Source organism: Hyperolius riggenbachi, chromosome 11 (genome assembly GCF_040937935.1).
Source record: "Hyperolius riggenbachi isolate aHypRig1 chromosome 11, aHypRig1.pri, whole genome shotgun sequence".
Lineage (NCBI taxonomy): Eukaryota > Metazoa > Chordata > Amphibia > Anura > Hyperoliidae > Hyperolius > Hyperolius riggenbachi.
Genome location: NC_090656.1, coordinates 205,845,636 through 205,873,313, shown reverse-complemented (window position 1 = coordinate 205,873,313; position 27,678 = coordinate 205,845,636). Strand labels below are relative to the sequence as shown.

General features: G+C 42.8%; 1 protein-coding gene across 1 annotated transcript in view; it reads right to left on the bottom strand.

Moving 5' to 3' along the window:
* The window catches only part of LOC137538196 (uncharacterized), a 120,759-nt gene that overhangs the window by 10,127 nt on the left and 82,954 nt on the right, over nt 1-27,678 (bottom strand). The window contains exon 8 of the mRNA XM_068260230.1: nt 8,912-9,157. Coding sequence (XP_068116331.1) covers nt 8,912-9,157 — 246 coding nt within the window. The remainder of the gene's footprint in view (nt 1-8,911; nt 9,158-27,678) is intronic.

The following is a 27,678-nucleotide window of genomic DNA, read 5'->3' as shown; positions in this document are numbered from 1 at the left end:
TGTGGCCATCTTGTGGCCATATAGTAAACCTACACCCACATAAATTTTTTATTAAATAAATACATTAAATTACAAAATTAGCTGTTTACCTCCCACACCAAAAATTACCCAAATAACATTTTTAATTAAAAAAATATTTTAAAAATTACAATTAAAAAAAAACATAAATAGTTACCTAAGGATCTGAACTTTTTGAATTTGCATGTCACGAGAGTATATTAATATATTTTTTTTTTATTATAAGCTTGTAAATAGTGATGGACGCAAATTGAAAAAATGCACCTTTATTTCCAAATAAAATATCGGCGCCATACATTGTGATAGGGACATAATTTAAATGGTGTAATAACTTGGACAAATGGGCAAATAGAATACATAGGTTTTAATTACGGTACCATGTATTAATTTCAAACTATAATGGCCAAAAACTGAGAAATAATGATTTTTTTTCCATTTCTTTCTCAATCTTCCTGTTAAAATGGATTTAGAAAAAAATAATTCTTAGCAAAATGTACCCAAAGAAAGCCTAATTAGTGGCGGAAAAAACAAGATATAGATTCATTTCATTGTGATAAGTAGTGATAAAGTTATTGGTGAATGAATGGGAGGTGAAAGTTGTTCAGATGTATAAGGTGAACAACACTTTAGGCTGAAGTGGTTAAGGGCTGAAAATCTAAAGACCCATAAACACAATCGATGTTGCCCGACAGAGATCAGAACCCAATCCCTTAGCCGGCAATGCAGGCGAGAGTGACGTTGCCCGGGGGCATCGTAAGTAGGGGAGGACAATGTCTCAGTTGATCAAAGTGATCTGCCAGGACGATCAATGGCTAAGCAGTCGGGGGCATCGGGGATTGCCGTACACATGCTGGATTCTCAGTAGAGGCAGTCATTATCAGCCATCTCAGCCAGTTTCCACTGGCGTGTGCTCGGGACTTTAGGGTGAACTTGCTCTGTCACTTACAGGAATGCTAAAAAGTACCTAAACTGACATGTGGCACAATAAGACCAAAGCAAAAACACGTACAGTCCCAAGTCTGAATATAACTAGGCTGTGTTCCTTTTTTCTTACTGTACGGTTAAAGATCCACAACTTTAAATGAAACTTTCTAGGCACTGTAGCCTAATACTGATTAACTGAATACTGCTTTTACATAAAAGTAATTACTGACCATAGCTTCTAAGTGCAAGAAACAGATAAATAGATCAATCATTCAAGATTGGAACTGTTCAACAATAAAAAACAAAAACAAAACTGTTATCATCCAGCTGTGGCAATAAATGGAAACGTAGATTTTTAGCCTTTAAAAACAAAATGGCAGCACGAAAACCAACAGGACTGACGTTTGTGTGATTACATTGATAGAAATGTTTCTACATTATTTTGAGCAGTTTTGTATAATCTAGTGTTTGGCGCTCTTCAAGCAATTGGGATCAGATCACAAAAAGCTGATAGCGGAACACAAAGGGAACCTTAAGTGACATGTGACATGATGAGACAGACGTGTATGTATAGTGGCAAGCACACAAATAAATATGCATTACATTCAGCTAATACAAAATAATAAATCTTCTTTTTCAAGTTTTTAAACTGTGGGATATCTAAAAGTATTTTTTATTGGATAGATACAATTGTTTATCTCTCTTCACTTTGTTTTCACTTAACCACTTAAAGAGGAACTCCAGTGAAAATAATGTAATTAAGTGCTTAATTTTTACAATAATTATGTATAAATGATTTAGACAGTGTTTGCCCATTGTAAAATCTTTTAAATCCCTGATTTACATTCTGACATTTATTACATGGTGACATTTTTACTGTTGGCAGATGATGTAGCTGCTGCATGCTTTTTTGGCAGTTGGAAACAGCTGTAAACAGCTATTTCTCACAATGCAACAAGGTTCACAGGCAGGAAACTGCCAAGAGTACATACTTTTCTTGTGGGAGGGGTTTCACCACAATATCAGCCATACAGCACCCCCTGATGGTCTGTTTGTGAAAAGGAATAGATTTCTCATGTAAAGGGGGGTATCAGCTACTGATTGGGATAAAGTTCAATTCTAGGTCGGTGTTTTTCTTTAAGCCCGAAGGATTGTTAATTTTTCGCATCTGAGCAACTTCTACCTCCCATTCATTTGCCAATAACTTTATCACTACTTATCACAATGAATTGATGTATATCTTGTTTTTTCCGCCACCAATTGAGATTTCTTTGGGTGATACATTTTGCTGAGAATTAATTTATTCTAAATCCATTTTAACAGGAATATTAGGAATGAAATTGAAAAAATCATTATTTCTCAGCTTTTGGCCATTATAGTTTGAAATGAATACATGCTACCATAATTAAAACCCATGTATTTTCTTTGCCCATTTGTCCTGATTATTGCACCATTTAAATTATGTCCCTATCACTATGTATGGCGCCGATATTTTATTTGGAAATAAAGGTGCATTTTTTTCAGTTTGCGTCCATCACTATTTACAAGCCCATAATTTTATAAATTATATTAATATACTCCTTAGACATGCATCTTTAAAAAGTTCAGACCATTAGGTAACTATTTATGGGTTTTTTTTATTATTGTAATTTGTTAATTTTTTTTTTAGTAAAAAATTTATTTGGGTATTTTTTGATGTGGGAGGTAAACAGCTAATTTTAAATGTTAAAAAAGTGGATGTGGGTGTAGTTTTACTATTTGGCCACAAGATGGCCACAGCCAAAGTCCTGGGAGCGATCGACGTCGCTCCGAGGAAGAAGAATGAAGACGGGGAACTTTTTCATCTCAGAAAAACCGCAGCATCTGATGAGACGCTGTCGGCTTTTCTGCGGGGGAGGGGGGGTTCGATCAATGAAAGGGATCTATAATCCCTTTCATTGATCGCTGGACTAACGGCCGAGAGTGTTCGTCCAGTTGGGCTTAAAGGACATCCAAGGTGAAAATAAACTGATAAGAAAAACAATTATATCTATTCTCAGTCTGCTAAAAATGACCTTTTTAGATATCCCCCCGTTTTATTTTATATTTAAATCTAGTTTTTACGTTTTTACTGTTTAATTGTCTCTGCTCAATGACACCCTCATTGAAGTATGTCAGTGCTCAAATCTATGAATTATGTACCCTTTTTATCTCTTTCCTGCTCTCAGAAGCCATTTACTGACAGGAAAGTGTTTTATGGCTGTAATGACTTATTAGTGAGGGTTATACTATATAGTCTGACCCAGTCCGACCCTGTCCCTACCCATGCAGAGACTGTTACTTGCATACCTGATGTTTAACTTTTTCAGGCACAGAAAGAAAAAAGTAACAGCATAGTTATTTGTGTACTTGGCACTGTACATACACACATCTATCTCATCGTGTCACATGTCACCTCGGTTGTCCTTTAAGTTTCACTTTAATGTGAATTTGCTTTCTTGGCCTGCTTCCTCCTATTAACCATTTGTTTTGTGCAATTTTTGAATTACCGTACATTTATTCATTCTACGGAAAGTTTTCCTACCATTTATCAAGCTTTCAACTGTTTTAAGGCTCCACCCCACATTCAGTCTGTTGCATAATTAATGTTATTCAGTCTCTGTACATTACTAGCTTGGGATGTCAGCCAGCATGATCTGTGGTGCATCCTCTGATAAGCGTTTCCCATAACTGTTTCCAATTCCAGTTACATACTCCCTAGCTCTTAGTGTCCGGTTTCACAAGGATCATGTGTGTTATTCCCTCTATGAATTTTTCATGTTAGACTGTACAGATTTTCCCACGGATCTAGCATAATTGACAATCTTTAGGTGGGAAATGGATGCCTTCCTTTGAGTGTGGTAAGAGGTTGATGGATGGCTTATAATTATCCCACATTTTCAAATTATTAAAACAGAAATATGAACACCCCAGATGTTTTCATTACTTATTTTAGCTTCCAAAAAATAAAGAGTTTTTGTTTATGTTTTTTATATTATTCAGAGAGTGATACTTTTTGAAGCAATCTCCTGAATTAACTTTATGCTTCTCTATGCATGTCTCACACTTGATAATGTTTTTTCTCCTTCCACCTTTCTCATTTTTTTTGCTGGAAACTGTGAAATGTTTTTTTTGTTCATTTTGCAATATGGAATGTATCTCACCATTTAGCCTTTTGTCTGTGCAGTGGCGTAGCTAAGTATCTTTGGGCCCCAGTGCAGGCTTTACATTGGGTCCCCCAAGCACTCTATACATAATAATTGACATTTTGCACCAAAACAAGCCAAGGGCCGCAGAAGGCTTAAAGGAGCAAGCAGGGAATGGGAAACAGTTTTTTAATGATCGCTACTATTTAACCTTCCTGGCGGTAAGCTGCGCAGGAGGTTTTCTCAGGCCCTGCTGGGCCGATTTGCGCAATTTTTTTTTGCTGCACGCAGCTAGCACTTTGCTAGCTGTGTGAACACACCGATCGCCGCCGCCCCGCGCCGATTCGCCGCTATCCGCATCGCCGCAGAGCAACACCCCCCCTAGACCCCTGTGCTGCCTGGCCTATCAGCTCCAGCCAGCGCTGAGGGGTGGATCGGGACTCCCTTAGACGTCACGACGTCCATCACGTTGGTGACGTCATCCCGCCCCGTCGCCATGGCGACGGGGGAAGCCCTCCAGGAAATCCCGTTCTTTGAACGGGATTTCCTGATCGCCGGAGGCGATCGAAGAGGGTAGGGGGATGCCGCTGCACAGCGGCTATCATGTAGCGAGCCCTAGGCTCGCTACATGATTTAAAAAAAAAAAAAAAACACGGCTGCGCTGCCCCCTGGCGGTTTTTAATAGACCGCCAGGAGGGTTAAAGGATCTATAGAAGTGATCATTACCAGCATAGGACCCATAAAGAGGTAATACTGTGGTTTTAGAGGGGCCCTCCGGGGGCTCTCTGACCCAAGGGCCCTGGTGAAGTCACAACCACTGCATCTCTTATTGCTACACCACTGTGTTTGTGTCAGAAAAGGAGGGCTTTGGTGGTCCTTGTAGTGACCTTGTACTCAAGAACACCTAGGTAAACAGAGATATCAGCAGCCCAATGGTGTAGTATTGTAAATAAATGGGAAGTTGTAAGTATATACAACTATACTCATCAGAGGCCCCCATATTCTATTCACCTTGTTGCAAGGCATTGTGTATTGACCTGAGGAAGCAGGCTACTTCCCGTGAAACGTGTAGTCTATTTTGGGATTTGAATAAATACTTTTTTAGTACTACTGGTGTTTTTGTCATCAGGAGAGGTAAGAGATTATCTCTCATTCTTATTTCAACTATTAGAATGTTGTATGTATTTTTACACTTGGATGCCACCATCCTTACGAGTATGTCAGAAAAGGAGGGTCTTCCTCTCTTTCTTGAATTTTCGTTCCTCACATTGCCCACAAGTTGAATAATGAAATTTCTCCTGTACGAAAGGCGTCTTCTCATTTACTGGTTAAAGGGGATGGAGAACTACAGCCTATTAAAATCAATGGACTGCTTCCAAATTCAAGTACGGGGAAAAACGTAGTGCGGTTAGCATTTTTTTCAGATGACGCATCCAAATCCCCATAGACGTCCGTGGCATGGCTAGAGGGTCCAGATGAGTTATCGCAACAGCACAAGTACCAGCATCCGTCTTGAATACAGAATCCAGCACAGTTGGAAACGAGCCCTAATTTACGGTGACCATACGTCCTGCTTTACCCGGGACGCGTCCGGCCTTCGGGGGGCACTGTCCCAGGCTGCATGAGGTCCCTGGAAACGTCCCGCTTTTAGCAGCGGGACGTCCCGGCCTCGGGACTCTGGCCACCGTACATGAACTAGCCGCAGCGTCTCATAGATGCTACGCTAGTTCATTCCCCACAGCCCCGCTCCAGCAGCCTGCCCTGCATTGACCTCCTCCGGCAGGCACAGGCAGAGCAGGGCTACGGGAAGATGGCGTCCGGAGGTGGAGCCCTGTACTGGAGACTATTTGTGTCTCCAGTACAGGGCTCCGCCTCCGGACGCCATCTTGCCATAGCCCTGCTCTGCCTGTGAGAGAGAGCGGGAGATTGAAGGAGGATCGTCCAGGGGAGCTGCACGCATACCAGAGGCCGGCTACGTGAGGGGACTTCAGGTGAGTAAATGCTTTTTTTTCAGGTGAAATGTGCCCACATTGCGTTTATTTTGTGCTGACATGTTTGCCCACATTGCGTTTATTTTGTGCTGACATGTTTGCCCACATTGCCTTTATTTTGTGCTGACATGTTTGCGCCCAGTGCGTTTATTTTTTGCTGATATGTTGCTCGCAATGCGTTTATTTTGTGCTGAATTAAATGTTGCCCGCAATGTGTTTATTTTGTACTGACAGGTTTGCCCCCATTGCGTTTATTTTGTGCTGAAATGTTTCCCGCAATGCATTCATTTTGTGATGAAATGTTTGCCCCCATTGCGTTTATTTTGTGCTGACATGTTGCCCGCAATGCGTTTATTTTGTGCCGACATGTTGCCCGCAATGCGTTTTATTTTGTGCTGACATGTTGCCCGCAATGCGTTTATTTTGTGCTGAAATGCTGCCTGCAATGTGTTTATTTTGTGCTGACATGTTTGTCCCCATTGCGTTTATTTTGTGCTGACATGTTTGCCCCCATTGCGTTTATTTTGTGATGAAATGTTTGCCCCCATTGCGTTTATTTTGTGCTGACATGTTGCCCGCAATGCGTTTATTTTGTGCTGACATGTTGCCCGCAATGCGTTTATTTTGTGCTGAAATGTTGCCCGAAATGCATTTATTTTGTGCTGACATGTTGCCCGCAATGCGTTTATTTTGTGCTGACATGTTGCCCGCAATGCTTTTATTTTGTGCTGACATTGCCCGCAATGCGTTTGTTTTGTGCTGACATGTTGGCCGCAATGCGTTTATTTTGTACTGACATGTTGCCCGCAATGCGTTTTATTTTGTGCTGACATGTTGCCCGCAATGCGTTTATTTTGTGCTGAAATGCTGCCTGCAATGTGTTTATTTTGTGCTGACATGTTTGTCCCCATTGCGTTTATTTTGTGCTGACATGTTTGCCCCCATTGCGTTTATTTTGTGCTGACATGTTGCCCGCAATGCGTTTATTTTGTGCTGAAATGTTGCCCGCAATGAGTTTATTTTGTGCTGACATGTTGCCCGCAATGCGTTTATTTTGTGCTGAAATGTTGCCCGAAATGCATTTATTTTGTGCTGACATGTTGCCCGCAATGCGTTTATTTTGTTCTGACATGTTGCCCGCAATGCTTTTATTTTGTGCTGACATTGCCCGCAATGCGTTTGTTTTGTGCTGACATGTTGGCCGCAATGCGTTTATTTTGTACTGACATTTTGCCCGCAATACGTATATTTTGTGCTGACATGTTGCCCATTGCGTTTATTTTGTGGTGTCTGGGGTAACTGTTGCTGCATTTATTATTTAATGGTCATAGTTGGCTATGTTTGCTGCTTTGTGGTTACGGTATACTATTAAATAGCATCACACAGTTTCTACACACCCATGATGCACATCCTCGTTTGACCACATCATGGCGTAAACACTGCTTTCTTATGCCTCGCTGTTACATCATTACGTTAGCTCCGCCCATAGAATGTCATGGCCACACCCATTTTTCAGAGCGGCGCGCAGACCCCCATTTTTCGACACGCCCCCCACTATCCCCCCCCCCCCCGCCCTGTCCCAGGTTGAGCCTACAAAAATCTGGTCACTGTACCTAATTCCTTTCCTCTAACAACAGCCAAAGGATGGCTCCTTCTGACATCATACGCAGTCGCTGAACAGGGACGTGGTTCTGATTTCAGCTTTTAGAAAGTATTGTGTAGTTTTCTGTAAATAAACAATAATGATAATGGTTTCTAAAATAAAGCTATGTTACCAACAGCAGCGTTTCCCAATTTAATTCTTTAACCCATTAGGAACTTCATACTAAATTTTGTTTGAAACCTGCTGAGCATTCTAAACCTCTGTCGGCAAATCTTGTTTGGCTGCCTAGTGCAGCCAAACCAGCGGTTGGAAAGGAGCAGTTATTGTTACCTGTTCCGGACAGCTTCTTCTCTTCCTCCACTGGTGGCTCTGAACTTCCGGCAGGTCTTCTGGGTCCCGATCACATGATATGACACGTAATCGTGATCCAGAAGATCGTGTCGTCCTTACAGTGCCACCCAGTGATGGAAGAGGGGTGATAGAGGAGACCCTACCATTACCACTCTTCCCCCACTGGGTGGCACCGTAATGCTGAAATGGTCTCCTGGCTCCTTATCACATGTCATATAATAAACAGAACCGAGCAGACATGTCAGGATTACATCGCCACCACGGTGGTGGAAGAAGAAGCCATTCCAAGCTGTCTGGACACGTAACTATAAAAACTCCCTGCCGCCCACCGTGCATACCCTACAGGAAAGATGTATTTGCTGCTAAAGGGTTAAATGTAGATCACAAAAATATGGTGGATTTGCTAAACGGAGAAACAAAAGTTATTTTAAGCCTGAAAGGGACACTGAGCACCTTTTAAAAACACAATTTACACTTACCTGGGGCTTCCTCCATTCCACTGTAGGCTGTGAGGTCCCCTGGCACATGCGCGGTTCTCTAACTCTGAACCGCGTATGCTCAGGACTCTCAGACCAGCTGGTGTGATGATGCGTAGTGGGCGGCGTGATGACACATTGTGTGCACAGCGGCGACGCGATAAGCAAAGGGGCCGGGAGAGGAGCCATGTGGATGCCGGGTGACCTCGGGGCCTATGGTGGGGTGGAGGAAGCCCCAGGTAAGTGTAAATTGTGTTTTTAAAAGGTCCTCAGGGTCCATTTAAAAGGAAATGTATAGCTCACACAGCACAACACCGTAGTTTATGGAAATAGTGTGTGATATAAAGCTAGGAATGAAGGCAGTAGTGATTCTGTGTAACTCACCAGTCGGTCTTACAGTCAGCTCTTTCTCTGCTTCTGTCTGTGTTGCAGGGTGGAAGGTCCCATAATTGGTGGTCACCCCATCATCTTTGTTCACTGTTGGCTTTAAGGTCGGAGAACTGGTAAAGCTGTGAGAGATATCTCCTTCTTCTTCCTTTACATAATGTGAATTCTTCTCATTGTGCTGATGCGGTCCGTTGATTATACAAACTGAAGGCACATTCTCATTATGTGTCTGATGTTCTGGCGCTATAATACAAAATATGTACACTTTTGCTGAAGTATTCACATAACATGTATGTTTGCTAAACAAGCCCTTTTGTAATTGAATGGACCTTTAAAATGAATGAATGAATGAAAACTGCTCTGGGGCCTGTTGGGTCGCAGGGCCTATACTGGTGGTGCTGGGGGGGAGGGGGGCTTGGAAAGGGGGGGTGCCTCTGATTGGGGCTGTTTGCTACTGGAAATTCTGAAGGGAGGATATTCTAAATAGCTATATTTCTGTTACACTGTACACTATTCTTACTTTCTGAAGAGGCCCTTTGGGGTGAAACATGTCAAAGTTGTGTCACTGTATATATTTGCACCCTAAAGACATATGTCTTCCCCAGTATGTTGTTTAAGCAACTGCAGTGAGTAGTATTGCACAGGACCTGAGGTGGTTGATAACAATGTCCCTCGGACTTCTCTACTCACCCAGTTGATTACGCTCTCCTTCTCCCACCTGTGTGCTGGATAGCTACACCCCTCCCTGAGACGTACACATGGGGAAGTGGGGGATCAACAAGGACTCCAGCATATCAGTGTGGTTCACACTAGTACCTCCCACATAACCCAGTTGGAGAGGTTTTCATTTTTATATTGATACACTGCCTGTTGCTACTTCAGCAAACATTCATATCTCTGTACTGCACGTGGTTGTCCTTAGGACCCCTATATATGACTTTTTCCTCAGTACAATACTCAGAAGTTTGTTATTTATTAAAGGGTCGCTACAGTGAAAAATTGTAAAATGTAAAATATGTGCAAACATATACAGATAAGAAGGACGTTTTGTCCAGAGTAAAATGAGCCAGAAATTACTTTTCACCTATGTTGCTGTCACGTACATTAGGTAGTAGAAATCTGACATTACCGACAGGTTTTGGACCAGTCCATCTCTTCATAGGGGATTCTGAGGGATTTATTTATTCTTCAAAAGCACTTAGTGAATGGCAGTTGCTTTGTCCAACTGCCAAAAAACTGTGTAGTGAGCAGGGAAGCTGGCCAGCATCATTGTTTAAATCCTTTTTAGGGAATATCTTTATAAAGAATAAAAGCCTTGCTGAGAATCCCCTATGAAGAGATAGACTAGTCCAAAACCTGTCGCTTCTGTCACATTTCTACTACCTACTGTAAGTGACAGCATTATAGGAGGAAAATAATTTATGGCTCATTTTACTCTGGACAAAACTTACTTCTTATTCGTATATGTTTGCACATATTTTAAATTTTACAATTTTTCACTGTAGTGCCCCTTTAAGTCTTGATTACAGATACAAGGTTCAACATTTTATGTAAACAACATGAAAGCATGGATCCATCCTGGTTTGTATCAACAGTTCAGGCCAGCGGTGGTGTAATGGTGTTGGGGACAGTTTCTTAGCCCATTTTGGGCCCCTAAGTACCAGTTGAGGATTGTTTAAATGCTAAAGCAAAGAGTATTTTTGCTGACCATGTCCAACCCCTTATGACCCCAATGCACCTGTCTTCTGATGGCTACTAATGTACTATATCACAAAGCTCACATAATTTCAAACTGTTTTTTTTTAACATGTCAATGAGTTCACTGTACTCCAATGCCCAATACAGTCACCAGATCTCAATCCAATAGACCACCTTTGGGATGTAGTGGAACAGGAGATGAGCAGAATCTGTGATTCCATCTTGTCAATACAGCCCAAAATCTCAGAGGAATGTTTCCAACACCTTTTCAAATCTATGCCACAAAGAACTAAGGCAGTTCTGAAAGCTAAAGGGGATCCAACCTGGAACTAACAAGGTGTACCTAATAAAGAGACCATCGAATATTGATACACCTATCGGAGATGGCAGAGAGGCTGTTGTGGCCAGTATAATCCATGTCATGCAGTTTTTCTTGCTCTTGCAGGATAGCATGAAAAGGAAGGAAGGGGACGTGAGAAATGGCAGAGGAGATAAGAGGTTGGGGTACTAGTCCCACATTTAATATGGGGATCAGAACACAGTGAAAGGCATGTGCAGAGCTCTCATTAACAGTGTGAGGGGATCCAGCCCCTAAGTTAGAAGTGGTATTCAGATGGTGGGAAAGAATGCTGAACTGGAGAAGGATAGAATTACTGAGAAAATAAGGGAAGGGTAAGGAAAAAAGCGCATCATAATATGAAATAATGGGAACCAACTTTAATCCCCAAACAGCTCTAACCCGAGCACTCTACTGTTTTGAAGTGAGGACTGTTGTCATAACAGTGGCAAAGGGATAATGGAGGAAGGCAATTCTTAGGTAAGAATATGCGGTGGCACTGTGGGTGTGATCTCATGAAGTCCTAATACTTTCTGTGTCCTTTGAGTGGGTGGGTGCAGTTGAGCATCAGGGCTCTTCACTTATCCCCTCTTTGGTTATTGTTATTTTATGTGACATGGTTATGATATGATGTATGGTACCTGTAAATATTATAAAAATAGTGGGTTCTTGTGGAGACTCCAATCACACAATAAACGCATACACCACAGTCGGCATAGGTTCAGCCAATCAGTGGCACCAGGAATAAGGAAAGAACAAACAAGGCAGTATATATGTCCAAAGCTTACTCCAGGGTTTATTTACCTTTCTAGAAGTTATAAAGGGGAAAAAACTGCGTATTTTACATCATAGAAATCATATTAATTTAATAAGTAGAGAAGAATTAGCATATATACCCGCAAGCAAGCCGACCCGCATACAGGGCTGGCCCGCCCATGAGGCGGGGTGAAACTTTTGCCTCAGGCGGCACTTCTGGGGGGGGCGGCACCCGCCCGTCCGTGGGTGTGGGGGGCCGCCCGAGCTGGAGGGGATAGCGGGCAGGAAGGGAGTATTGGGCCTAGCGGCGGGGAGGGGGGCAGGACCCCCCCTCCCTCGCCTGGGTCCCCCGTCCTCCGCTCCCCTCCAGCTTTAAAAAGTTCCGTGCTGGCTGCAGCTATGTGTAAGAGGCAACGGGCGGGGTTCACTCACCTCTTCCTCGTTCCAGCGTGCGCTCCACTGACGTCACTTCCTGCGGCGTAGCAGGAAGTGACGTCAGTGGAGCGCAGGCTGGCCTGGAACGAGGAAGAGGTGAGTGATCCCCGCCCGTTGCCTCTTACACATAGCTGCAGCCAGCACGGAACTTTTTAAAGCTGGAGGGGAGCGGAGGACGGGGGACCCAGGCGAGGGAGGGGGGGGTCCTGCCCCCCTCCCCGCCGCTAGGCCCAATACCCCCTTCCTGCCCGCTATCCCCTCCAGCTCGGGTGGCCCCCCACACCCACGGCTTGGGGGGGGGGGGCAGGGGGCGGCGATTCCTTTGAAAATTGCCTCAGGCGGCAAAAAGTCTAGGGCCGGGCCTGCCCGCATATAAGCCGACCCCCCAACGTTTACCTGAAAAAACAGGAAAAAATGATTGTCCCTCATATAAGCCGGGGGTAGGAAATGCTGGCCGCGTGATCCCCCCAGTGTGTCCCAGTATAGCTAGTATAATGCCCCAGTATAGCTAGTAAAGTGCCCAGTATAGCTAGTATAGTGCCCCAGTATAGCTAGTATAGTGCCCAGTATAGCTAGTATAATGCCCAGTATGGGTAGGTAGTGCCCCAGTATAGCTAGTATAGTGCCCTGTATAGCTACTATAGTGCCCAGTATAGGTAGATAGTGCCTAGTATAGCTAGTATAGTGCCCAGTATAGCTAGGTAGTGCCCAGTATAGCTAGTATAGTGCCCAGTATAGCTAGTATAGTGCCCCAGTATAGCTAGTATAGTGCCCAGTATAGCTAGTATAGTGCCCAGTATAGCTAGTATAGTGCCCAGTATAGCTAGTATAGTGCCCAGTATGGGTAGGTAGTGCCCCAGTATAGCTAGTATAGTGCCCAGTATAGGTAGGCAGTGCACAGTATAGCTAGTATAGTGCCCAGTATAGGTAGGTAGTGCCAAGTATAGCTAGTATAGTGCCCAGGGTAGGTAGTACTCAGTATAGCTAGTATAGTGCCCCCACCTAACCCCCCCCCCCTCCCCCGCAGCCGCCGCTATCACCTGAGTCGGCCCCGCATCTTCTATTATTCCCCTCTCCGCTCATAAAGTAATTCACAGCAGCGCACCCCACGGCGGCTGCTGTGAAGATGAGGCAGGAGCCGTAGAGAGAGAGAGAGCGGTTCCCATAGCTACAGGAAGCCACTCTCTCTCTACGGCTTCCTGCTTCATCATCACAGCAGCCGCCGTGGGGCGCGCTGCTGTGAATGACTATACGAGCGGAGAGGGGAATAATAGAAGATGCGTGGCCGGCTCAGGTGATAGCCGTGGCCGTAGGGGGGGAGCAGGGGGGAGGGGCGCGGACCACAGGTGACTCGCAAGCAAGCCGACCCCCCAACTTTTGACCCCCTTTTTGGGGGTCAAAAATTCGGCTTGCTTGCGAGTATATACGGTAATGAAAATTTCTCATAACAATGAACTCATCATCCTTGCATGCAGCACATTTTACAACTAACTTCTGTTTTGGGAAATTTAGACAACTAAGGGAAATATTATCATTCCTGGCCTTTAGCAGATGGTGTTATTCAGCCTTAGTCAACTAGACAGAGAATTTGAATTGTGGAAAAACAAATAGCAGTTTAAAAGGAACTTACCATTTTATGTACAGTAGCAAAAAAAAGTATATAAACCTTTTGGAATTATATGGATTTCTGCACAAATTGTTCATAAAATGTGATCTGATCTTCATCTAAGTCACAACAATAGACAATTGCAGTCTGCTTAAACTAATACCACATAAATGATTAAATGTTTACATGTTTTTATTGAACACACCATGTAAACATTCACAGTGCAGGTGGAACAAGTACGGGAACCCCTTGACATCTCTCCAAGAGCTAATTGGAGTGAGTTCAGCACTGCTGCTACTATCCCTAGGAGTGGGCATCCTGTAAAGATGACTGCAAGAGCACAGTGCAGATTGCTCAATGAGGTGAAGAAGAATCCTAGAGTGCCAGCTAAAGACTTACAAAAGTCTCTGGCGTATGCTAACATCCATGTTAGCGAATCTGTGATATGTAAAACACTAAACAAGAATGGAGTTCATGGGAGGATACCACAGAGGAAGCCACTGCTGTCCAAAAAACAACATTGCTGCACGTTTAAAGTTTGCAAATGAGCACCTGGATGTTTCACAGCAGTACTGGCAAAATATTCTGTGGACAGATTAAACTAAAGTTGAGTTGTTTGGAAGAAGTGCACAACACTGTGTGTGTAGAAAAAGAGGCACAGCACTCCAACATCAATACCTCATTCCCACTGTGAAGTATGGTGGTGGGGGCATCATGGTTTGGGACTGCTTTTCTTTATCAGGACCAGGACGGATTGCTATCATCGAAGGAAAAATGACTTTCCAAGTTTATGAAGACATTTTGCAGGAGAACTTAAAGGGAAGGTTCAAGCAAAATAAAAAAATGAGTTTCACTTACCTGGGGCTTCTACCAGCCCCATGCAGCCATCCTGTGCCCTCGTAGTCACTCACTGCTGCTCCAGTCCCCCGCTGGCAGCTAGTTCTGCTTCTACCAGCCCCATGCAGCCATCCTGTGCCCTCGTAGTCACTCACTGCTGCTCCAGGTTGGCTGCATGGGGCTGGTAGAAGCCCCAGGTAAGTGAAACTCATTTTTTTATTTTGCTTGGACATTCCCTTTAAGGTCATCTGTCCACCAGCTGAAGCTGAGCAGAAGATGGGTGTTACAACAGGACAAAGACCCAAAGCATAGAAGTAGATCAACAACAGAATGGCTTAAATACACCTTCTGGAGTGGCCCAGTCAGAGTCCTAACCTCAGCCCGATTAAGATGCTGTGGCATGACCTCAAGAAGGCGATTTACACCAGACATCCCAAGAATATTACTGAACTGAAACAGTTCTGTAAAGAGGAATTGTCAATATTTACTCCTGACTGTTGTGCATGTCTGATCTGCAACTACAGGAAAGGTTTGGTTGAAGTTATTGTTGTCAAAGGAGATTTTATATGCAAAGAAAGAGTACACTTTCTGAAAAGCACCAGACCAATCGCTTAAAGTAGATGTCACAAATTCTTTATTATGCGTAACCACAAAAGAGCAATACAAACAAAATCTTCACCAAAAAAGGTGACAAGCAATGTCTCTCAATTGCATAAATTAAATAATAATACAGTGTATAAATAATAAAGGACAATTTTGGAAACCCCCAAAAGGGTATATGAACCACCTCAACGAAATGACCTAAAAAACAATAAACCTAAATAATTAGCATAAGAACAATCACTCACAAGATTGGTACAAAAAAATCTCAATAAATTACAAAAATGAGCAATCTGAACAAAGCATAGAAATATAAACAAATAAAGTGCTTGAGCAATATAATCAAGGTAAAGTGCATTAAGTATATAGGAATATTTAGAGTGCAAAGGCTGAGTAATCAGATCAAAAAGGGCTCAGCAATATGAAGAAAAAGGATGATGCAGTAGAAGAAAAAGGATGATGCAGTAGAAGAAAAAGGATGATGCAGTAGAAGAAAAAGGATGATGCAGTAGAAGTAGCTACCCTTACTTTAATTGATTGGTCTGGTGCTTTTCAGAAAGGGCATTCTTTCTTTGCATATATTTTGTTGGTCTTGCCCTTAGCACATTCTGGTCTATTACTTTATAGTCGCATTAGGTGTACATGTTTATTTACATGGTGCTAGTCCAATATGTTTTCTGTTACAGACAAAGGAGATTTAACCACTTTTTCCACCTGCACTGTGAATGTTTACATGGTGTGTTCAAAAAAACATGGAAACATTTAATTATTTGTGTGGTATTTGTTTAAGCGGACTGCAATTGTCTATTGGTGTGACTTAGATGAAGATCAGATCACATTTTATGACCAATTTGTGCAGAAATGTTATTCCAAAGGTTTCATATACTTTTTATTGCTACTATATCTCTATAGCGACTCTGCATAAAAATGTCTTCTCAATGGTTTTCTTAACCACTTTACCCCCGCGCGTACGCATTTCTCCGTCCCTTTTTCCATCCTTTAACCCCCAGGGACGGAGAAATACGTACTTTCCGCGCTCCCGCCGCTGCCCGCGCTTGTGCTCGTAAACACGCCGCCGCCCGCTCGCCTGGAGATCAATGAACGGGAAAATCCATTCCCGTTCGTTGATCTAAGCCCCGCAATGATCCGCTGCCGCTCGGCTGAGCAGCGCGACCATTGTGGGGAAAAAAAAAGTTCTCAGCCTCTTTCTACTTCCTGCAAGCGTCCTTCCGGACGCTTGCAGGTCGCATAAACAAAATGTTACTGTGGCCATCTTGTGGCCAAATAGTAAAACTACATCCAAAGCATTTTTCACATAGAAATAAATTAGTTTAACACACAAAATTAACCCTTTACCTCCCACACCCCCCAATTTTTTTTTCTTGTAATTTAAAAAAAAAAATTACAATTAAAAAAAAATACATAAATAGTTACCTTAGGGACTGAACTTTTTAAATATTTATGTCAAGAGGGTATAACACTGTTACTTTATAAACTATGGGCTTGTAATTAGGGATGGACGCAAAACTGAAAAAAATGCACCTTTATTTCCAATTAAAATATTGGCGCCAAACATTGTGATAGGGACATAATTTAAATGGTTTTATAACCGGGGCAAAAGGGCAAATACATTTCATGGGTTTTAAATACAGTAGCATGCATTATTTAAAAACTATAAAGGCCAAAAACTGAAAAACAATAATTTTTTCCCCACGTTTTTTCCTATTTTCCCATTAAAACACATTTAGAATAAAATAATTCTTGGCATAATGTCCCACCTAAAAAAAGCCTAATTGGTGGCGAAAAAAACAAGATATAGTTCATTTCATTGCGATAAGTAATGATAAAGTTATAGACGAATTAATGGAAGGAGCGCTGAAAGGTGAAAATTGCTCTGGTGGTCAGGGGGTAAAACCCCTCAGTTGGGAAGTGGTTAAAATATAGAATATGTACAACTTGAACTAATATAAAAAGTTACAAAATAAAGAAATTGGCGTCTAAAGAAACAAAATGGCGTCCCAGCACAAAATGGCATCTCAGCACAAAATGGCTGCTGAGAGGTTCAAATAATCTTTTTCAGTACCTAAAGCTAAGTACATACTTGAGATAATGAAAGATCACAGACAGACAATTTTACTCCCTTCCATGTAGTATGAGAGCATACCTACACAGTCTATTCTATTGAGCTGAACTCAATTGCATTCATAGTCTAATGCCTAGTACACACCATACAATTTTCTGTTAGATTTTTCTGTTAGATTTTCTGTAAGATTTTAGGTAATTAGATTATTTTCTGTAAAGTACTAGTAGAGACTGGTCATTATCTCTTGTGCATTGTCTTCTGGTTATCTCCTGCTGAGTGGAACAATGCTTAATCCTAGTCAGATAGATGGTTAGATAGATAATTTCCAACATGTTGGAAGTGATCTGACAGGTTAAGGTGTGTACACACGCACTACGGCCGCCAACGACGGGTCCGTCAGACCCTCCCGCTGGGCGGACTTTTAGCCGATAGTAGCGCGATCGTTCAAAAACAGCCTTATCAGTCCGCCGACAGTGTGTACACACGCGCTACTGTTGGCTGAAAGTCCGCCCAGCGGGACGGTCTGACGGACCCGTCATTGGCGGCAGTAGTGCATGTGTATGCACCTTAAACCTAACAGAAAATCTTACAAAAAATGGAAGGTGTGTACTAGGCATTAGATAACTGCATATCTCATACACACCTTGTTTAACGGACATTCATCTGCAGTGCAGATCATAGCCACCAGGATGTATCTTCAGATCTGCAGATTATTGTCTCATCTGCAAATGAATGTCTGTTAAACAAGGTGTGTATGAGCGGATCAGTGAATAATGGCGCACAGCGCCTATGCATAAAAATGGCGCCGCATTAAAAAGATACGCTTATCGCTATTTATCGTTAGTACTGCATAATAATGGCGCACAGGGAAAAAAGAAGAAAAACGGCACACACTAACGCTATTTATCAATAGTGGCACACACTAACGTTATTTATCAATAGTGGCACATACTAACGTTATTTATCAATAGTGGCACACACTAACGTTATTTATCAATAGCCCCCTACATAAGCCAAACTGCAGGCGTTATTTAACTGCAAAACGGTGAATGGATTTAATGTAACACTGTCAAGGTTAGGCACCACCCGGGGGGGGGGGGGGGGGGTCTTAGGGTTAGGCACCATCAGGGGGTGGTTAGGGTTAGACACCACCAGGGGGGGTCTTAGGGTTAGGCACCACCAGGGGGGTCTTAGGGTTAGGCACCACAAGGGGGGACTTAGGGTTAGGGATAGGTAAAGGGAGGGTTCTGTGTGAGAGTAGGGTTAGTTATAGTTACAGTACAATATACACCACCAGGGGGGTGGTTAGGGTTAGGCACCACCAGGGGGTGGTTAGGGTTAGGCACCACCAGGGGGTGATTAGGGTTAGGCACCACCAAGATGGGTGGTTAGGGTTAGGCACCACCAGGGGGTGGTTAGGGTTAGGCACCACCAGGGGGGTAGTTAGGGTTAGGCACCACCAGGGGGGTTTATGGGTTAGGGGTAGCTACAGAGAGGGTTCTGTGTGTTAACGCTAAATAACAATAAGGCTTTAACGCTAAATAACAATAAGGCTTTAACGCTAAATAACAATAAGGCTTTAACGTTAAATAGCGATAAGCGGCAAACGGATTAGCGGCAACACCGTGCGCCATTATTCTCAGGCGCCATTTTCAGATGTAAGCGTGTATGAGATCTGCAGATCGGCAGATAAAAAGTATACAGTAGAAGTAAATCAACGACAGAATGGCTTAAGCAGAAGAAAATACGCCTTCTGGAGTGGTCCAGTCAGAGTCCTGACCTCAACCTGATTGAGATGCTGTGGCATGACCTCAAGAAGCTGATTTACACCATGCACTGTGAATTTTTTTTTTTACCTTTTCCACCTGCACTGTGAATGTTTACATGATGTGTTCAATAAAAATATGGAAACATTTAATTATTTGTGTGGTGTTAGTTTAAGCAGACTGTGATTGTATATTATTGTGACTTAGATGAAGATCAGATCACATTTTAGAACCAATTTGTGCAGATATCCATATAATTCCAAAGGGTTCACATACTTTTTATTGCTACTGTATAGGTCACTACCCCTTTGATCATGATTCCAAATTTCCTGAGTTTGGTCCTGGAATTTGGGGCTATGAGCAATTATAAAATCAACACTGCCAAATCGGAAATCTTGAAAATTGAAATGCCACAAGACTTACACACAATTGTTAAGGATGCTTTTACCTTTGTCTAGAAGTCTCCGGCTATCATTTATCTGGAGGTTCAACTGAGTTCGGACCTAAGGAGGCTGTATGAGCTGAATTATTTGCCACTTTTGACTGCTTTGGAGAGAGACGTAAGCTCTTGGAAATCACTAACTCATTCCTGGATAAGCAAAGTTAATATTCTTAAAATGAACTGTATGGCTCGCCTCCTGTATTTGTTGCAAACTATTCCAACTTTTCTCCCTAAGAAGTTTTAGAAAAGGGTTTCACGGTTAATGTCTTCATATTTATGGAACTCTTGCAAACCTTGAATTGCACTCCATATACTTCAAAGATATAAATCAGATGGTGGTTTAGCTCTTCCGCGCCCTAAGGCATATTATGTTGCAGTTAATTTTAATCATATAATCGAGTGGACACACAATCTTCGGGATGCTCAGTGGGTCCCGTTGGAGAAGAGGTTATTGGGATACGCACCCTGGGGCGGAATCTGGATCTGGCCCTCCCGTCATCCACCATTTACTGCAGGGGTGTCTTCTTTAACTAAAGATACTTTTAAAGTTTGGGACCAAATGCTTAGACAGCATAGAATAGCTACCTGTCTGGGACCTGATATGCCATACAGGAAAATCCCTTATTCCCACCTGGGCTCTCTGCTACGAACCGATGAAGGAAAGTGTCTTCACCTGCTTTGAAATTAAAACAGACTTGGCAGGTGGGCTGTGTGGTTCCCCTGCCTTCTTTGGTTACTTCTTCCCCTTCACCCATTGGGTTACAATAAGTTACAATGAGTATATGCAGCTGGTTCACTTCCTTACTCTACCGAATCAGATAATGTCCTTTCAGATAGAAGGGAATCTGATTTGGAAGACATACTGTATGTTTTTCCAATCCCCCCTTCTGAACATAGTAGTTCCTATTTGCACAACTCTCTCCTTTCCCATTTTTGTGATAACCCCCTTAATTTTGTTACTGAGAGGCATGACAAATAGAGATGGCTCGAACCTCCGATTTTAGGTTCGCGAACCTCGAATGCGAACTTCCGCAAAAGTTTGGGTTCGTGCAAACTTGCGAACCGCTAATAGACTTCAATAGGGAGGCGAACTTTGAAAACTAGAAACATTTATGCTGGCCACAAAAGTGATGGAAAAGATGTTTCAAGGGGTCTAACAACTGGAGAGAGCATGGCGGAGTGGGATACACGCCAAAAGTCCCAGGGGAAAAATAAGGATTTGACGCACAGCAGCGTTTTAAGGGCAGAAATTACATTTTATTGCTAAATTGGAGGCCTAAAGTGCTTTAAAACATCTTGCATGTGTGTATACATCAACCAGGTAGTGTAATTCGTGTACTGCTTCACACTGACAGACCAAACTCACTGTGTAACGCACCGCAAACAGCTGTTTGTTTAGTGACGGCCATGCTGGACTGGTGCACACCATGGCGAGAGTGCAGGCGATAGGGGTTTTCAAGCTCATATGGTCGGGCTGAGGTAGCTCAATCACAGAACAACAGTGACTGTCCAGCTGATCGAATTTGGTCTGTCCACAATGAAGCAACGACCTTATTATCTTGGGTGTCAGAGCGCAGAGGAGCAGCCGCCTCTGCCCAGTGTGAGGCGGCTGCCTCCATGCAGGGCATAGCGGAGCACGGAGAAACCGCCACGTTGGATGCGGCGGTTAGCGCGCATGGCCCCCTGGCTGATACACCGCAGAGCGGTGTTAGTGTGGCTGGGACACGTAGTCCCTCTAGGTTGAGAATGACGCGCGCGCGCACTGAGGCAGAGCATATATGACAGTCAGAAGTGAGTCAGCTGACCAGGCTGGTCAGCTGACTCTGGCTCCACTCCTCATTGGTCCAGCACTTAGGGAGGTGCTGGAGAATGGCCTGTGTATATATACTGCCGGTTGTTCAGTTGCTGGTTGTCTGGCGTTGTGATCACATACGTGGGAGCACTCAGACCCTTAGTCAGATCCGTTAGTGTGCCGGGACCAGCTGGAGCTGTAATCCTACACTAAGCTAGATTCTGTTGATAGCTTAAAGTACTGGTTTGATTGTGATTATCTGTTATGACCCTTTGCTTGCCTGACTATCCTCCTGAACTCTGATCTTGTACCTTGCCATTCTGATACTCTGTTGCCGAACCCTGGATTGTCCTTAGACTTTGTTTCTGCCTCCTGATCTTGTACCTCGATATATCTGATACCCTGTTGCCGAACTCCGCCTGTACCTTAGACTCCGCCTCTGCCTTCTGAATCTGTACCTTATCTGTCCGTGTGGTTACGACCTGGCTTGTCCGACCTCGAGAACCGACCTTACTATTGGAGGCAGTTCCCGGTCCTGTCAGTGACACATCCCCCAGAGTGTCATTTTCAGACTATCCTTCCTACTGTCAGCCTGACTCCTCCCGTCTTGGAGAGTTCAGGTTTGCGGAAGGAAACCGTGCAGTACTCCTTACTGCACTGAGGCCTAGTCCTCTAGTGTTACCGTTACACCAAACACTACACTCTACTCAGGTGAACAGAGGTTAGCTGGTATATCGGATTATCGGTGATACTGCAGATCACTCATAATCTGGTATATATCTGTATTCCCAGTGATACTGCAGATCACCGGTAATCAGATCCTCTCTGTGCTTCACCGATCGTTACACAGACACACAAAAAAAATTCCACACTGCTGAGCCCTGGGATGATGGCACTTTGGTGGTGGTGGCCAACTGAGTGTTAAGTAGGGTGCCAGAATCAGAGCAGGAGGAGGAAGATATGTCACGGTTCAGTGCGGAAGCTGAGGAAGATGAGGTGTTCTGTGTTAAATAGACAACTACATCCTGACAATCTTGGGGGTTGATGGCACGTGCCTTCTGAACACTGTACTTTGGTCCAGGGCCGCACGAAATCATGACAGCACAACCTCGAACAGACCTGCTGGGTGGCCTGCCTCTGCCTGTTTTCCCCATGTTGAGGGGGAGAAAGTGAAAGGTATGCACTGACTTTAATTATACAATGTGCAGTCACGCAGGTGCACTGAACAGGTATGCAGTGACTGGTATCAATACAATGTGCAGCTGTAACACACAGGTACCGTGAACAGGTATGCAGTGACTAGTATCACAAATATGCAACTGTCACACACACAGGTACCATGAACAGGTGCAGTGACTGGTATATAACACTGTGTGCTTCTGTCACGCAGGTGCAGTAAACATGAACAGGTATTCAGTGATTGGTATTACAAATGTGCAGCTGTCACACACACAGGAATTGTGAACAGGTGCAGTGACTGGTATATAACACTGTGTGCTTCTGTCACGCAGGTGCAGTAAACATAAACAGGTATACAGTGATTGGTATTACAAATGTGCAGCTGTCACACACGTGCAGTGAAAATGTAGTCACCGAATGTGCTGGGCTTTGCACAGAATAGCAATTACCAAGGGCCAGCTGCGACTGACAGACAGGGCTGTATATGCAAGTGTCAGTGGGACACACACAAAAAAAAAAATAGATCACGAGAACAACATTAGCTCTCAGAAGAGCTGTTGAGGGGTGCTTTTTAGCAATAAGTATTAGCAAGCAGCAAGCTAACAAGCCTAACAAGAGCCTAACTACAGTGGGTTGCAAAAGTATTTGGCCCCCTTAAAGTTTTCCACATTTTGTCACATTACTGCCACAAACATGCATCAATTTTATTGGAATTCCACGTGAAAGACCAATACAAAGTGGTGTATATGTGAGCAGTGGATCGAAAATCATACATCATTCCAAACATTTTTTACAAATAAATAACTGCAAAGTGGGGTGTGCGTAATTATTCGGCCCCCCGAGTCAATACTTTGTAGAACCACCTTTTGCTGCAATTACAGCTACCAGTCTTTTAGGGTATGTCTCTACCAGCTTTGCACATCTAGAGACTGAAATCCTTGCCCATTCTTCTTTGCAAAACAGCTCCAGCTCAGTCAGATTAGATGGACAGCATTTGTGAACAGCAGTTTTCAGATCTTGCCACAGATTCTCGATTGGATTTAGATCTGGACTTTGACTGGGGCATTCTAACACATAGATAAGTTTTGTTTTAAACCATTCCATTGTTGCCCTGGCTTTATGTTTAGGGTCATTGTCCTGCTGGAAGGTAAACCTCCGCCTCAGTCTCAAGTCTTTGGCAGTCTCCAAGAGGATTTCTTCCAAGTTTGCCCTGTATTTGGCTCCATCCATCTTCCCATCAACTCTGATCAGCTTCCCTGTCCCTGCTGAAGAGATGCACCCCCCGAGCATGATGCTGCCACCACCATATTTGACAGTGGGGATGGTGCGTTCAGAGTGATGTGCAGTGTTAGTTTTCCGCCACACATAGCGTTTTGCATTTTGGCCAAAAAGTTCCATTTTGGTCTCATCTGACCAGATCACTTTCTTCCACATGGTTGCTGTGTCCCCCACAAGGCTTGTGGCAAACTGCAAACGGGACTTCTTATGCTTTCTGTTGACAATGCCTTTCTTCTTGCCACTCTTCCATAAAGGCCAACTTTGTACAGTGCATGACTAATAGTTGTCCTATGGACAGAGTCTCCCACTTGAGCTGTAGATCTCTGCAGCTCGTCCAGAGTCACCATGGGCCTCTTGACTGCATTTCTGATCAGCGCTCTCCTTGTTCGGCCTGTGAGTTTAGGTGGATGGCCTTGTCTTGGTAGGTTTACAGTTGTGCCATACTCCTTCCATTTCTGAATGATCGCTTGAACAGTGCTCCGTGGGATGTTCAAGGCTTTGGAAATCTTTTTGCAGCCTAAGCCTGCTTTAAATTTCTCAATAACTTGATCCCTGACCTGTCTTGTGTGTTCTTTGGACTTCACAGTGTTGTTGCTCCCAATATTCTCTTAGACAACCTCTGAGGCCCTCACAGAGCAGCTGTATTTGTACTGACATTAGATTACACACAGGTGCACTCTTTTTAGTCATTAGCACTCATCAGGCAATGTCTATAGGCAACTGACTGCACTCAGATCAAAGGGGGTCGAATAATTATGCACACACCACTTTGCAGTTATTTATTTGTAAAAAATGTTTGGAATCATGTATGATTTTCGTTCCACTTCTCATGTGTACACCACTTTGTGTTGGTCTTTCATGTGGAATTCCAATAAAATTGATTCATGTTTGTGGCAGTAATATGACAAAATGTGGAAAACTTCAAGGGGGCCGAATACTTTTGCAACCCACTGTAAGCTTTCCCTATGTTTCTGCAGCAAGCTCTCCCTTCTCTAATTACTGCAGCCAGACCGAGTGAGGGAAATGGTCGACGCAGCTGCCTTATATAAGGAGGGGGGGCTCCAGGAGGGAGTGTAGTCTGGCTACCATGTGTCTGCTGACTGTGATGTAGAGGGTCATAGTTGAGCCTAATGATGTAGTATAGGGGGCGGGTCGAACTCACATATACTGTAGTTTGCGGTTTACCGCAAACGCAAACCAGCGATGCGATCGCTTGCGAACCGTTCGGGTCATCTCTAATGAAAAACTTGGTTTTACCTTAATGGAGGCTGAATGGTCTAAATGTTATTTGTTTGCTCACAAGTGCTCTCTTTCGGTCCGAGCTCAGGAGAATGCTTATGAAATTCTAACACAATAATATAGGACTCCTGAAAGGCTACATAGATATAATTCTTCCATATCTGATCTTTTTTGGCGTTGTGGCAGTTAGGCGATATGATTCATATTTGGAATGGTTGTGCTAAACTCCAGACGTTCTGGGTTCTATTAGTAATATTGAGGTGAGAAATGAGCCAGTTCATGTTTTACTTCTCAATATAGCTTGCCTAGTCAAAACATATAAAAAAATCGCTTGTTCGCCATATCCTCTGTGCCGCATGCCTTACAATACCCACATTTTGGAAGTCTTCAGGGATTTCTACAATACAAGATTGGTTGGGGGAATTGAATGATCTTAAACAAACTGAATTAATAATACATATGGCTTCTGATAGGTAAGAGAAATTTACTATGACTTGGCAAAGATGGGAAGTTTTTGCTCTTTCTGATGACGGTCGCCTGCTATTATCCTGAGAGGGTGTTTTTTTCAGATTACCCCAGTTTGGGTTCTCTGTGTAAAAAATGGGTTTATGCTGGTCCATTGGTAATTTTGTCATATGGCATTTGTTAGGAGCAGGTGTGACTGGACTTGGGACTTGGGCCCATATGTAATTAATTTTTTCACCTGAGTTTTCTCCAAGGAGATAATTTTCATCTTCTCTCTAAACAACATTTTAAACATTTTAAAACTGAAAAAGTACCAAAAAGTTGGTGAAGAGGTACTATCAAAATTATTCTGAGCATTTTCTTGCTTGCTGGTGGTTTAAATAGCATTTTATGACAACTTATAAAAATATCACCTAGGTGAAAAAGTGAATTGCATATGGGCCTTGGTCTGGGTTTTATTGGAGGCTCGGGTCTAACACTCCTCTCTGGCTTTTTCTCTTCTTTTTTTCTTTCTCTTTTCTTTCTTTTCTCTTCTTTCTCTCTATGCCCCATATGCAACTTTTTCACCTGAGCTATCTCCTAGGAGATAATTTTCATCTTCTCTTTAAACTAACTTTTTAACATTTTACAATTGAAAAAGTGCCCAAAAGTTGGTGTAAAATTACTGTCAACATTATTTTGACTGTTTTTCACCTACTTTTTGGTACTTTTTCCATTGCAAAGTGCTGAAAGGTTATTTTAAATTGAGGATGAAAAATTATCTCCTAGCAGAAAACTCAGGAGAAAAAGTGAATTGCATATGGCCCTTATATATATCCAGGCAATATCCACTTACCTAGGATGATTTGGTTCTCGAATTATCATCTAAAGATAGCAGTTAACCCCATGGTAATTTTTTATCAGTTTAATTTTGATGTGATGGATCAAGGAGGGAATTGCACTTGTATTGGATGTAAGATTCAGATGTCAGTGTTTGTAACTATATTAAGCCATTACTGATCATCTTATATGCACAGTTGCTAGTTGCACTTTGTTATCTCACTAGATATATTTCTATTTCTTCTGTATATAGGTCTATAAAACTTTGAATAAAAACGATTATATTTAAAAAAATATATATATTGTGTGGCTGGCAAGAAGTATAGTTCATACTAGTACAACTTCCTCCCTCTAGCCAATCACAGAGCATATGAGGGGGTGGGACTTAGGAGGTATATAAGGAGTAGTAGAAATTGCTTTGAGATGCCCATCTGTGAGGACATGAAAAGACCTGTGCTGTGACCTGGAGCTCATGGAGTGTGACCTGGCAATGCTGTTTACACAAAATAATGGACATTGGAATCTGAATAAAGGGCTCTTTTCCAGTATGAAACGTGATTGAAATTGCGATCGCATTAGCATTTCAGTTTCTACTATGGGAATGTGAATGAGCTACTATACTCAGTATAGTTGAGCTCAATCGCATCCAAAATGTGGTAGGACGACGATTGCGCTTGGACAAAAATCTCGGTGCAATCGGATCACGCTGACGGAAATTGCTGCTGCCGTTTCCACTACCATTACTGTACCTTGCATTTTTGCAATCCGTTAGCAATCGGAATCAGATCGCAAAATGCAGGGTAGTGGGAAAAGGCCTAACCTAGAAGGCCTGACTGAAGCTAAGTGTTACTTTTTGCTTAAATTATATATAGATAGCATAGTGCATATGTTAGAACTCTATATATTTGTAGGACATTTTAGTGCACTTTTCTTATGTTAGTAGTGTCATCTATCCTTTCCAAAATATTTTGTTACTGACTTTTGATTAAACTAACTAATTAAACCTATTACTGTGAGACTTTTAAAAAATGTTCGTTTCCTCAAATTTCACTGTTAATAATCAACAAAGTTAAATATAGCAAACCTCTGGTGAGGAATAGCATTACAGTAATTTTACAGTTGCAATGTAGACAAAAGCTCCTGCACTGAAAGGCAGGGCTTTTAACCTATATTTCATAAAAAATATGTGGCATAATTTAGCAATAATAGGCAAAAATAAGCAAATAAAACGGGAAATAATGCTAGTATACTACTCCCCCTGTATAAAGCACTTGTGAGCCCACATCTGGAGTATGAAATACAGTTTTGGGCACCACACTACAGAAAAGACATTGATTTTCTAGAACGGGCACAAAGACGGGCAACAAAATCAGAGGGATGGAAGATCTCATTTACCAAGAAAGGTTGGACAATTTGGGCTTATTTATCTTGG